General features: G+C 39.9%; 1 protein-coding gene across 10 annotated transcripts in view; it reads right to left on the reverse strand.

Moving 5' to 3' along the window:
• Positions 1–5,110: 5,110 nt before the first annotated feature.
• The window catches only part of LOC121917460 (clathrin coat assembly protein AP180-like), an 87,892-nt gene continuing 79,862 nt past the window's right edge, over positions 5,111–13,140 (reverse strand). For all 10 annotated transcript variants that reach the window (XM_042443444.1, XM_042443442.1, XM_042443449.1 and 7 more), the window contains 4 exons: positions 9,970–10,050; positions 9,001–9,105; positions 8,124–8,226; positions 5,111–6,528 (listed from right to left, as the gene is read on the reverse strand). In XM_042443444.1, coding sequence (XP_042299378.1) covers positions 8,134–8,226; positions 9,001–9,105; positions 9,970–10,050 — 279 coding nt within the window. In that variant the 3' untranslated portion in view covers positions 5,111–6,528; positions 8,124–8,133. The remainder of the gene's footprint in view (positions 6,529–8,123; positions 8,227–9,000; positions 9,106–9,969; positions 10,051–13,140) is intronic.

The raw sequence follows: 13,140 nt of genomic DNA on the forward strand, positions 1-13,140 counted from the left end.
TTATTATTATTATTATTTTATTATTTCCAGAAACAATTTTGGTGTGCAAACACTGTGCCAAATTCTCATCTGTCTGTTATTGTTCCCAACTAGCTCTTCTCAGGTTGAGCAATTTGTCAGCTCAAACACAAATAATGGTGAATATTTTTCCCCATTGATAGCACTAAGAAAACTGAAGCACATCAATTATACAATTGTAACAGAGAAGTTTTATTATATATCCACCGGAGGGCAACCTTAGGCCTGTTACAGACTGCCAAAATAAAGCTGCTTCAGGTCTCTTTGGCGGTATGCTGTTTAAATGATGCATGGGTCCTAAGAATCCGGAAGCTGCACCAAAGCTGCACTCCAGTGCTTAGGAATGGAGTGTGGCTTTGGCGTGACCTCCAGACTCTTAGGACCCATGTATCATTTAAATAGCATACCTCCAAAGAGACCCGAAGCAGCTTTATTTTGGCAGTCTGTAACAGGCCTTAGATTCAAAACTTGCTTTCTAGCTCACTGCTTTTCAAATGTTTTAAACCTGTAAATTCCCTCAACTGCTTCTTAAATTAACATCTCCCCCCCCCCCCAATCTGAGCAACAGAAAATGTGAGAATGTCTCATCAGTAGGAGAACTTTATAATTTATTTTACACTGTTGTTGCTAGACTATCCATTTGAATAAAATAACCGTGACACAAAGAAGTGGTGGGCAAGGTGTGGTTCTGGGTCTGGGATGGCATGTATCTACCTCCAGCTGTTTTAGGAGCCCTGAACTCCTTTAGCGGCCATTTGTGTTGCTAAAACAAGGGAGAATTCTAGCCAAAGGAAAGGTTACAGTGCTCCTCTGCTCTATATAAACATCTGAAACTTTTTGTTTTTCTGGGCTGGGCATATTCTTTCTTTGTTTTGCATTTTGTGAGTCTATGTGGCCCCCAGAAAGTCCTGAGGAAGAAAAGTGGCTCCTGGATCAGGTTACAGTTGCTTACCCCAATACTGATGGAAGAACTGAGATAATCAATATGTTTCTATGCCAGGAAATGTAATAGCAACACTGTGTTGTTGACCCAATGGACTCAAGAGAAACTTCTGTAGAAATGAAATAAAGGCGGGTTATAAACCGCCATAAAGTACGCGCTCCGCGCGTACTAGGGTTAGGAAGGGCCGTATTAGGGTTAGGAAGGTTCTTACCTTCCTGACGGCCCTTCCTCCCAGTACGTGCGGAGCGCGGACTTTATAGCGGCGCCCATCCATATGGGCGCTGCCATTTTGACGTCTTGGACGCTGTGCATCCAGACATGTCGTGGCGGAAGTGACGCCGCGAGGGTGCGCTCCGCCCCTCACGGCGCCACTTCTGCGTTCCTAAAAGGAGCGCCATTTTGGCACTCCTTTTTTGCTGCACGGGGAAGCCTCGCGGTCTGGCCACTGGGGCTTCCCTACGCAGCGAATGGCGGCGGCGGGAAAACGGCCCTTTGAGGGCCGTTTGTAACCCGCCAAAGAAACAAAGAAATGCTTTACAGGCAAACCTATTACAAGTTTTCTTCGCAGAATTCGTTCAGAATGGGGTTACCCTTGCCTCCCTCTGAGGCTGAGAGAGTATGGCATGCCCAAGGTCACCTGGTAGCTGTCCATGGCTGAGCAGGGATTCAAACCCTGGTCTCCCAGTGTCCTTGTCCAACACTCTAACTACAGTATGCTGGCTCTATGAAAAAGCATATTTCATGTGAAAATAGTGCTATGTTAAGAGGCTTTCCTCTCAAGCCTTTGCAATTATTTCAGACAATGCAACCTAGGCATGCCCAGACTTGATCTAAGGTTTTAAAGAAATCCCTCCAACACCTTTTTCCTTTCTTTGATTTTTTTTTCATACTTGAGCATTAGAACAGTCATTTAGAAAGATGAGGATTACGCTGTCAGTCATAAGTGTGTATGCATGGAAATAAAGCCTCCTTGAAATTAAGGGGGCTTTCCTATGAACAGACCTGTTTAACTTGGAGCATTAGGCTCTGCAAGAATAAAAGTTAAGTATAAGAGCTCCAGATCAGCCATTTATTGGAAAGTACCATCAGGCCAGCCACAAGTATTGTGGAATACACGTGTCCTATGGCTACCATTCAGCTTAGAGCCCAGGTTTCTTTTAAGAACATTCCTAGATTTCTCTTTGTTACCTGGCCTAGCCAATAACTATACTAGGATTTGTCTGGTGGGCTAAAATATTATGGTGATGCATAGCTGATGAGTTACACAAACAACTGTTTAGTCCCTGAAACAACAGATTTGCTAGTTGCCCTCAGGACATGGTGAGATATGCCTCATACCCACTTCCTAAGGGTGAGAGTTGCTGACAGTGAAACATATTTCCTCAGAGAAGTCTCCTTTGGAAGTTTTTAAATAGAGGCTAGATGGCCACCTGTTAGGAATGCTTTGATTATGTATTCCTGCATGACAGGGGGTTATATATTGTAAATATAATGATAGACACATTTTGCATGTTTATATCATTAAGTTAATTATATTATTTAATCTGTGTATGGATTTATGCTGTTTGTTTCTCCTTTTAATGCTGTTTGCAAAAGTCTGATTGGCTAATGCAGAATAAACCTGTTTGTTTTTTCTTGTTTTATACTGTCATTAAATTTATTGTTCCAAAATCTGGCAAATCAACTATTTGTTACTAAATTAGAAACTGATTTAAACATAATGGGGCAAAATAGGGTTGGACTGGATGGCCCTTGTGTTCTCTTCCAACTCTATCATTCTCTGATTCTCCTCCTGTTCTTCTCCAGTGAGTGGTATTCATTGTCATCACAGTTAGTGGTCACAGAGAAACGTATTCTCAATGGGTTTTTTCCTAATCCCCTTTTAATGCTATGTTGGTGGTCATTATTATGTATTGTGAAAACAAATTTCATAGTTTAATGACACACTATGCGAAGAAGCCCTCACTTTTCCCTATTGTGATGTTCCACTTGACAGTTTGGCTTCTGAGTATGAAGACTTACCATAGCTGTGTCATCCTCTAGCTAAGTCTGACAGCCACCTGAGTGATTCACAGAAGAAAGAGGAGATAGGAGAGATAGCAATAAGTCCTCAAGAAAGGTGAATGCTGCAGCATCTGAAACAGTTCCTCCCCCCTCCCCCCCCACATACACACAGGCAAAATGAGAGGCTGAGAACATGTAGCAGGGAAATGTCCTCTTGAAATACGGTCTGCAAGCTGGGAGGGGCTGAGTCAGCATGCTTTATATTTCAAGGATTTTCCACTTTTGGTTGCTGGAAACAAACTTGGTTCCTTTTCCATGCCTGAATTTACAACAAGATATGACACTATGATTTATGACCCTGGACAGTTCTTGACCTTGTTATCTAGTACCATGTACTTTGCTTAGAATTTATGACTCCTGATCCTAGATTGGTTTTGATACTGCTTGCTCCTTTGGCTTCTGAACTCTTGGTACCCTGCCTGCTGGTGCAATGTGAGAATAGGACACCTATCCTGACCCTCACACCATTCAAGTTCACTGGATGAACCCATTTACTAATATTTTGAGAGGGAGAAAAATATTGTTCAATTTCTTATATCATGCATAATTTTATACACTTATACTGTATGTATTATTTCTTGCTCCTCTTCAAACTAAATTCCTTACTGCAGTGTTGCCACATAGTGATGCTGGTTTGTTATTGTGTACCTTCAAATAGTTTCTGATATATGGTGACCCTAAGGCAACCCTACCAAGGGCTTTTGGCAAACTTTGTTCAGAGGAGGTTCCCTTTACACCCCATCACTTTGGGAGCAGTTGGCTGAGCAGCAACTGAGAAGCTTCTTGTCCATGCTGGCCTTGTTGCAAAGGCCAGTGTGGGCAAGAGGCCGCTCAGCTGCTACTCAGCCAACGGCTTAGTTGCTGCTCTCAAGGTGACCAGGGGCAAAGGGAGAAGCATCTCCCTGGCAAGGAAGGACTCTCAATTCTTTTTTGTTGGGGCAGAGAGTAGCAAAGCCAGTGTGTATAGAAGGGGTTTATAGAGGCCACATGCTCTGGACTGAGAATGACATGGACAGGGAAAGAGAGAGATTTTAACTATTATAACTACAGGAGTCAATCCAAGTTGAAGGATTCTTTCCAAGAATTGATCCTGGATACTCTTCCTTCTCTTTCTCCAGAGACACATCTTCCTCATACAGCTTCAAGTGTCCCCCACCCCTTCCACATAACCCAACATTGTTTCTTCTGTTATCTCTTCTCTCAGCCTGAATGATGAAAGTAAGCAGGAGCAGAAGTGCAGTTCCAACCTGATAGCCAAGTCCCGGGAAAGCTCACAAAGCTTTCACCATGTGCTCTAACTCCTTGCTCCAGTCAATCAGTCTGTCCCAAAAGAGCACGGCTCTGAGCTACAGCAGCAATGCCCTGTGCCAAACTGCAGAAGTTTCCCAACCATTACTGCCACTACTAACAAAAGATGTAGCTAAGGGAATGGGCTCACATTGGCAGGTGAAGAGTGGGAGACACCACTACACGAAATTATCGGTGTGGCTGTGTAGTGGTTTTAAGAGACCCTGAAAAGAAGTTTCATACAATCTTCATCCTCAACATGGTCGTAAAGGCTGATGGTTCCTCCTATCTTTCTTGCACACCAATACTTTTGACTGAAGGCCCATTTTCACACACACCCTGCCCCTTTCCACCATCTCCTGGAGGTGTACCAACCACTTTGGGAATTACTGGTCTGAACTATGGGTGTGGCTGAGTTGCCTGGCTTTATAAACAGGGGGCTTCCTTCAGTCAAATTACTGGACAAAAGTCCTCTGAAAACAATGGAACCCACTTCTGAATAAACATGTATAGCATTATACTGGCAGAGTACTGTAGCATTTCTTACAACAGTTCAGAGAATTCTCTTGCAGTTTGGTCCAGCATCCTGTTTCCCAGAATTCCACTAAATTCCACCAAATTCAAATGGGGATTTGGTGTACTTTTTATATGACTTAATTCCATTTTTATAACAAACTGCAAGAACATCCACACTTCCAACAATTATTTCAGAACTATAAAAACAGTAACTGTGCTTTGTATTATAAACACAATGTAAATGGTTCTGGGTAATTAAAGGAGACAGCTTTTATGTTTGAATTGACTTTGATCAAGGTGTTTTATTGCATCTCAGAGGGTATACATGCACTGGGTTTTTCTCAAAACAAAATACAAAGAAAACCCATTTTGAAATTCTCTCTCTAACTCTCTGTCATTATAGTGTATCTTATCCCCACAATAAATTCAGTTTACAGCCACCTCTTAAGAATGGTACCATATATTGATTAAATAGTTAATTTGAAAGACTTTGGTGAACATCTTTCCAACCTAATATGCTTTTACAAAGAGCTGCCAAGCCACTTGTAACACTGATCAACAGTGACCTTATTAAGGAGTCAAAAATCTTAAGCCAAGCCATCAGCACGAACAGTATGAGAGAACAAACTAAAATGTAAAAAGAATACTTTTTGTTGTTGTTTACAGTTAAGGGTGCAGTTCTCCAGTTTAGTGTGACCTCTAATCACGAACAGTACAGAAAATACACAGTGCTGTATGGGGATAGAAAAACACTAGTCTAAGGCAAATATAGAGAAGCACCAAACTAACCGATGCATGTAAGAGCTAAATAAAAATAAAATAAAAACCAGTTTTCAGGATTTGCCAGTAGATACACTGATTATCCTGACAATTCTTGAAATGTTTGCTCCACCATGTTTGGGTTTCTTCATCAGCATGGCTAGAAACTCCCCTCTCACTTTCAGTGCACTTAAAAGGACAGACAAAAAAGCTGTTGTTTTTTTAATGACAGCAAAAGACAATATAATGTTGTTTTCTTCTTAATTCTTCTTGAAGTAATTTCATAGAAGATGCATTAAATGGGATTTTTTTCTTTATATTACTTTTAATTATAATTTAAACTTAACATATACAGTGCCACAAAAATAAAACATATCCCACAACAATTTGAGAATTCTGCATTTGGAAAAAAAAATTGTATTCCACACAAAAAAGAATTTGTAGGATTGAAGAGTGCTTTTCTTACTACCATCATCACACTATTGTTTTGTATAACAGGTATACAAGAGAAATTGGACTTCAAAGAGGAAGATTTAGAGGGTTTGCCAGTTATTTACATTGAGACTTCCAGAAACACAGACACATCGCTCCATATGGCTCACCACACACAACAGCTGCATAATCAGTCCCTATTGAAATAGGTTCAGAAAAGCACTAAGAAGGCATCAGAAACATACATCCATTGTTTAAGTTGTAAAACACATAAATAATAACCCAAGTACACAAACTGAGAAAGAGAGAGAGAGAGAGAGAAGGGATAACAACTAATATAGTACACATTCCTAATGTTCACTTTCACAGCTGTGCTACACGTTTTGGAAGTAGGAGAGAAGTCTGAGTAAGCACTGGGTTTGGTAGTGGTGGCTCACTTGGAAATTCTGAGCAACAAAATTCTTCTTTGTTGATTCCAAACTTGCATCTTCAATTATCCTGTCATAAAACTACAGATGGGAAGGAGGAAACAGAATTAGAAATATTTAGCAATGTATGTAAACAGAAATGACACACACACACATACACCCACTCACATATATAGAGAGAATGTGCTTTCAAGAAAAGGTATCTTTATGCAAATAATATGGTCATATTTTTTTATCCCTGAAGAAGAAGTTCCTAAAAATAATGTACTTTTCAACATGTTTTCTGAAAATTCAGATTACAAGACATTTCTGAATCAATGCTTTACCCTGTTGAAACAAACTAAACTGTGACTGGAATAACAGTTTATAAGGTTCATTGAAAATCTTCTAGGATAAAACATCTTGAGATATGAATAGAAAATATAGTGGAAATGGGTCACAACCACTCAAAATATTTCAGAAATGGTAAATGTCAAGAGGTGGCTAGAATTAAGTTTAACATGGGCAGGACAAGTCTACTATTAAAATGTATATGTTATTAAAATTCTGTTAGCTAATGAACAATCTATTGTTATATTAAATATTATAGCATCCAGAGAAGAGGTATAAGGAAAGATTATTCAAGAACTCCTATATTTTCAGGACTTCAATAATTATAAGCAACTGATAGCCCATGGGATAGTCCCTTTTAAAGCATATATTTATAATTAAGAAATGAGTCAAATAAATTTGTTGAAGTACATCTCTGAATAGGAGAAGCAGGTTTACTGAAAGGTGTACCTTTGTTATCTTGTAGAATGACCAAGTTGGAGAACACATTCACTTTTCTCAGTATTTACACTGTGAACTACCCCTGGTTTTGTCTTTATATTTTTTGTTAATCTGGCCAAAATTCTGTCAGCATGCTACACAAGCACAACAACATTCACAGAAGGGCAAAAAAGGTGTCAGCTACCATGAATGAAGTCAGTTACCGGAGAAACAGGCTATGTGGACCTAGCAGACTGTGACTGCATTCCTTTGCTATGGCTGCACCATCCTGGAAAAAAGTGCAACCTTACATGTAGTGCACCAAAAGGAATCCCACCTCTCTGCCTGCTTTTGTTTCATAATAATAAGTGCTGTTCTGTGTGCCTTCACATCATTTCTGACTTATGGCAACCTTAAGGTGACCCTATAATGTGGTTTTCTTGGCAAGATTTGTTCAGAGGGGGTTTGCCATGGCCCACCTGGGAATCAAACCCTGGTATCTAGAGTGTAGTCCAAAACTTGAATGACTATGACATACTGGCCCTCAATAAAGAGAAATATCAAATGAGATTTCGCACACCTACAGGCATTTTGAAAATGTCAGTTTCTGCAAAATGCACTGCAACCTCTTTTGCAATTTTATGTCTCCTTGGCAAAAGACTGTGGAACTGCTTGCAAGGGGTAGGGCTGGATGTATGCAGTTGTGAAAAGGGAAAGGAAGACAGGTTTTTTAAAGTGAACTAATGATCCAAAATGACCTTTGTAGATAAAAATAAAGCTTTAAAGGATGTTTAGCAGACTACTAAAATTTTCAAAATTAAAATGCTTAGAGTCACATCTGAAATGCCAGAGGAATGCAATAAATAAGCTTTACTGAATAAGTTTTGACTGTATTCCAGTGGAGCACATAAGAAGCAATCTCATACCATAAATAGTTCATAAGAAATCTTTGATGTTAAGATCTGCTAATGGGTCCTTTGTTGGAGGTTTCTTGGGACTCTGAGTAGCAGGTGTGGGACTCGGAGACAGCTGAACAGGTTTTCCATCAGTCAAGAACAGCAACAAAAGGAAAAAAAGAGAAAAACATGAGCATGGGCATACTGACAAAATAAATATTAAGATCCTACTTCATCAAAATAAAGATGCAAAGGATATTCAGTGAATGAATGTTGTTTTCACTTTACATCCTGTTCCACAGATGTTACCTTAATTACACTGGATGCATTTTGAGCTAAGCATATCCAAGAGCAGCACAAATTCAGTAGTGCAATAGTGGTAACTCCCCCTAAATGGCTGCTGAAAACTAAAGTGTGTGGGGAGTATATTGTTTTAAATGAGAATAGCACTCCTGAAAGCCAAACAGAAGCACAATTCCCCTTTAAACAGCCCCTGTGCACTGTGTGCCTTGCTTTAAAACAGAAGTATTATTCTTTTACTACTGTTATCGCAATAAAATTCAACAGGACACAGCTGCTGCTTATATGAAAAAGAGGTTTTCCTTATATTAAACTTCCTTTAGCCTTTAAGGTTGAGGTGTAGATCCTTTCTAGCTAACGGATTTAACTTTTTAAAAAAGTGTTATGCAGGGACTTTGTCACATACATCTACATATACACAGCCAGAAGGAACCACAATCTTCTGGAACAGTGGGTTAAACTGTGATCCTCTTGGAACAAAAACTATAAAAGTAGTCACTAAGAATACAAAATCCATATGAAAATAATGGTGGTGGTTGAAGTTAAACAGCTTGGCTAATTTTATATTTTTTTCATTAAGTTATGCACATAAATCCATCTCTCTTACTTGTGCACCAGGTCCTGCAGCTGCTGCAAATGGTGGCCTCATTGCAGGCTGTCCATACATAACAGGCTGCTGTGGCATCATTGGAACACCTGCTCCAGGGGGTTGCTGGAAAAGATTTGAGAACACTTAATGGTGTCTGCAGTACAAACACAGCAAGTTGTTGGACTGTCAACCTGTGGATCTGACTAGGTCACAGCATAGCAGGTGTGCAATACTCCATCCTTTGAGCATAATATGCACAGTTTGATTTGAACAGAAGAGTTAATTTCATTTCCTTTTATACTCTTTCAAGGTAGGGTGCAAGGTAGGGTGCAGGTAGCGTTGTCCCATGTCAGAGTGGTGAACCTGTAGTCCTTGAAATGTTCTTGGACTGTAATTCCCACCATCCCTGACCACTGGCCATGTTCATAAAGGCTGATGGGAATTAGAATATGACATCTCAAGAGCCAAAACTTCCATACTGTTGTATGTTTTCTGCTGGAGAATTCCAGGCATTGCCATATATATTTTGCAACCAGAAGAACAGAAAGTGTGTTGGTTGCACTTCAGCATCCAGAGACTCTCTTTCTAAAAAAAGGAAATTTGATCCCTTCAAGGTTGAGAAAGATAATCTTAAATATGTGAGAAATGCCTGAACTGATGGGTTTTTTTTCTGTCAGAAATATGGGGTAATGCAATGGTGGTGGGAGGTGTGTTGCCAAAGGAAAACCTACAGAATTTTTGTCCCCTCAAGCCATGTACAAATTAGGCAAACTAAGCAAGGTTCCATATAAGTAAATGGGTAATTTCTGCTTCTCTCAGCACAGAATGCTGACTTAAAAACAAAGCAAAACAGAATACAATGTTTTGGTTGTAAGTAACTCAAAAAAGAATCAAAGGTCACTAGGTGAAGTGAGACATGGTGGTAATTCTTTCTGTGATTGTGTTTGGTCTTAAACAAATATGAGTAGTTTATAAAATTTCACTGACCATTCCAAATCCTGATCCAGGCTGTGCAGGAGCGGCGCTTGATGCAGGGGGGACAGCACCTGCTGGAGGTACGGATCCTGTCTGGAAATCAAAAGGAAAAAAAAAACACAAGCCACCAACTGATTACAGAATTTCTAAAAATGTAACCCTGTTAAAAATAGCAACCTAGTACTTAATACCAAAATAAAGATACTGTTCAGTGCTGAGTGTTTAAGTCCACTCTGCCATTTTCTTATCCTATTTAAAGATAAGGTTATGCAGAACTGATTACTTGTATTAAATGCTTTCAAATTGCAAATAATCAAGTTAGTTTGTTCACAATGAAAATATCTAATTAAAAAAAATTAACATGGTTCGGTTGTCTTTTTTTTCTGTCTTTAATACACACACAGAGTCACCCATCACTCTCTTCACAGACTGGTATTAATACATTTAAAATGTGCGCCTTCAAGTTTTCTGTTGACTTATCGTGGCCACATGAATTTCATAGGGTTTTCTTAAGCAAGGAATACTGAAGTAGTTTGACATTGCCTTCCTCTGAAAGATAGCTTAGATTACCTGATATTTACCAACCGAATCTCCATTCCAACCTTGCTTAGCATTCAGTATCACAGAGAATCTGGTGCCTTTATGGTTTTTAGGCATTTACTTGGGAACACATTCCCACTGCTCTAAATGCAAATTATTTGCACATAGAAATCAAACACCATGCACTATAACAACATTTCTACTAGAAAAGGTATTACCCCATTCATTTCCAAGAAAACACTTTGTGGATATTCCCAGTAGAGAGAACATTCTCTAACAATGCACAAACTGGGACAGATACTATCTACGCACAGCTTTATGAACAGAAAGCCCTCTGCAGTTTTTGAAATTCACCAAGTGAAACCAAATACTCAGAATCCTAACAATTGAAACAAAGATCCACAGGCTAAAGAGTCATTAGAAAGAACAAGTCATTTCTATGGTATGATCGAAACAGTGAGGTGGATGTATTGGGAGTGCGCTTGTTGTCCTTGCTACCAGCCTCCACATACTCAAATAAATGTTTGAATTAAGTCTATGCACATTTGACTAAATGCATGTAACATCTGTATGCTTTGCTGGGTTCTTGTGTCAAGAGAGAACCTACGCATCCACAATCCATGTAATGTTGTAGCTTGGATATATTTAATAATAATTAATATTGATACTTTTGGAAGAGCCAGCATAATTTAATATTGGTCTGCACTTCAGTTTAGTTTTCCAATTGCATCAATTATTTGTCTATAGCACACAAAGTAAAACAAAATTATTAAAACTATAGTCTGGATAGATTTAGATGATTTTATTATAAAAACATATGCTCATAAGACAAACTATATATCGAGATGGTTGGATGATGGAGATATAATGGATTAGATATAACAAAAACACATCATGTGGTTGGAATCTTCCCTGGAGATTTTCTGTTGACTGAAGAGGGAAAAGACAATGTGCAACAATATTCCACCTCTCCCCATGAATTATTTTATGTGCTTTGGAAATCTGGTTAGGAGGGCTGTGAGACCCTAAGGGAGTGGGAAGGGGAGGGCACTGGGAACTGCAAAGCCAAGGGGAGAATCAACAAAGATTCCTCACTGCTGCCATTTTCTACAGGTAGGAGCGTTCTGAGCAGACATCAGTAGAATAAAAACTCTGGATTCAATCATTGTTATATAAATTCATCAGAAAAAAAAGCAACATAACAGCACATAAAATAAATTAGAAGATTTTATTGTATACTAAGTATATTAAACTAGCTTTGATGAAGAGAGAGAATTTTAGTCCATTTAATGATAAAATATGTTAGATATTGTATATATAATGATAGACACATTTTGCATGTTTATATCATTAAGTTAATTATATTATTTAATCTATGTCTGGATTTATGCTGTTTGTTTCTCCTTTTAATGCTGTTTTCAAAAGCCTGATTGGCTAATGCAGAATAAACCTGTTTTTTTTTCTTCTTTTATACTGTCATTAAATTTATTGTTCCAAAATCTGGCAAATCAACTGTTTGTTACTAAATCAGAAACTGATTTAAACATAATGGGGCAAAACAGACAGACAAGAAGGAGTGGACAGAAGCCACTCCCAGCACGATTGCCCCGGGGCCACGGTGACCAAAAAGTGCGGCCCCAAGGGCACCCACTGCCATGGTCACAAATGTACTGTGGAAAGAAGCGGAAAAGATCTGTTCCTTCTTGGGCTGCTTTAGGTGGCCCTAGTGCAGCCTCAGCACGGCTTCCGTGTGGGCTGGGGGTGTGCGTCATGTAATCACCATGCCCTCAAGCCACATGGAAGCTGGCTTTTTAAGCCCGCCTGTTTCGGGCCTATGTCAATAGCAAGTACATTTCTATACCGCTTATCAGTGCACTTAAGCACTCCCTAAGCGGTTTACAAAGTATAAGCTAAGTGTCTGACGTTTCCTGATTGAAAGTCTACTTAGAACTAAACTCTACCTGGGGTTTATCGTATATACTCGTGTACAAGTATACCTCATGTATAAGTTGAGGTCAACTTTTAGGGCCAAAAATATGGATTTTTATATGAGCCGTGGATACATTGAGGGTCAGATTGAGTGGGCAGCCCAGCTGAGGAGAGGCTGCTGGCGAGCGTGTGCCCTCCCCAGCGTCTCCCTCACTAGGCTTTTCCCCGCAAAAGAAGCCCAGCCAGGGAGAGGCTTTTGGGCGATCGTGCTCCCTCCCCGCCGTCTCCTCCGCCAGGCTCTTTCCCCAGGGAAGAGCCTGACTGAGGAGAGTCTTTTGGGAGGGCAATTGCCCTCCATGGCGTCTCCTCCGCCAGGCCCCTTCTGTGGGGAAAGAGTCTGGCCGAAGAGAGGCTGCAGGGAGTGCAATCATCTCCCTCGCTGGGCTTTTCCTGTCGGAGGGAGCCGAGCCGGGGGGGCTGCGGGATAATTGGTAACCCTTGCCAGCGTCTCCCCAGTTCATCTTGTAAATAGGCTGCAATCACTCAACATAAAAAAACAATTTTTTGAGCCTGAAATGGACCTCTGGCCACTTTATAGTTTTTCTGTTTGTTTGTTTGTTTGTTTGTTTTGACCATCCATGTACCTCCCAAAGAGTCTCAAGGCACAAGGTTTGGTCCCTACATTTGCCCATTCCTGTCCTAAAGAAAGGCCAA

The sequence above is a fragment of the Sceloporus undulatus genome, unplaced genomic scaffold (genome assembly GCF_019175285.1).
Source record: "Sceloporus undulatus isolate JIND9_A2432 ecotype Alabama unplaced genomic scaffold, SceUnd_v1.1 scaffold_19, whole genome shotgun sequence".
In the NCBI taxonomy this organism is placed as follows: domain Eukaryota; kingdom Metazoa; phylum Chordata; class Lepidosauria; order Squamata; family Phrynosomatidae; genus Sceloporus; species Sceloporus undulatus.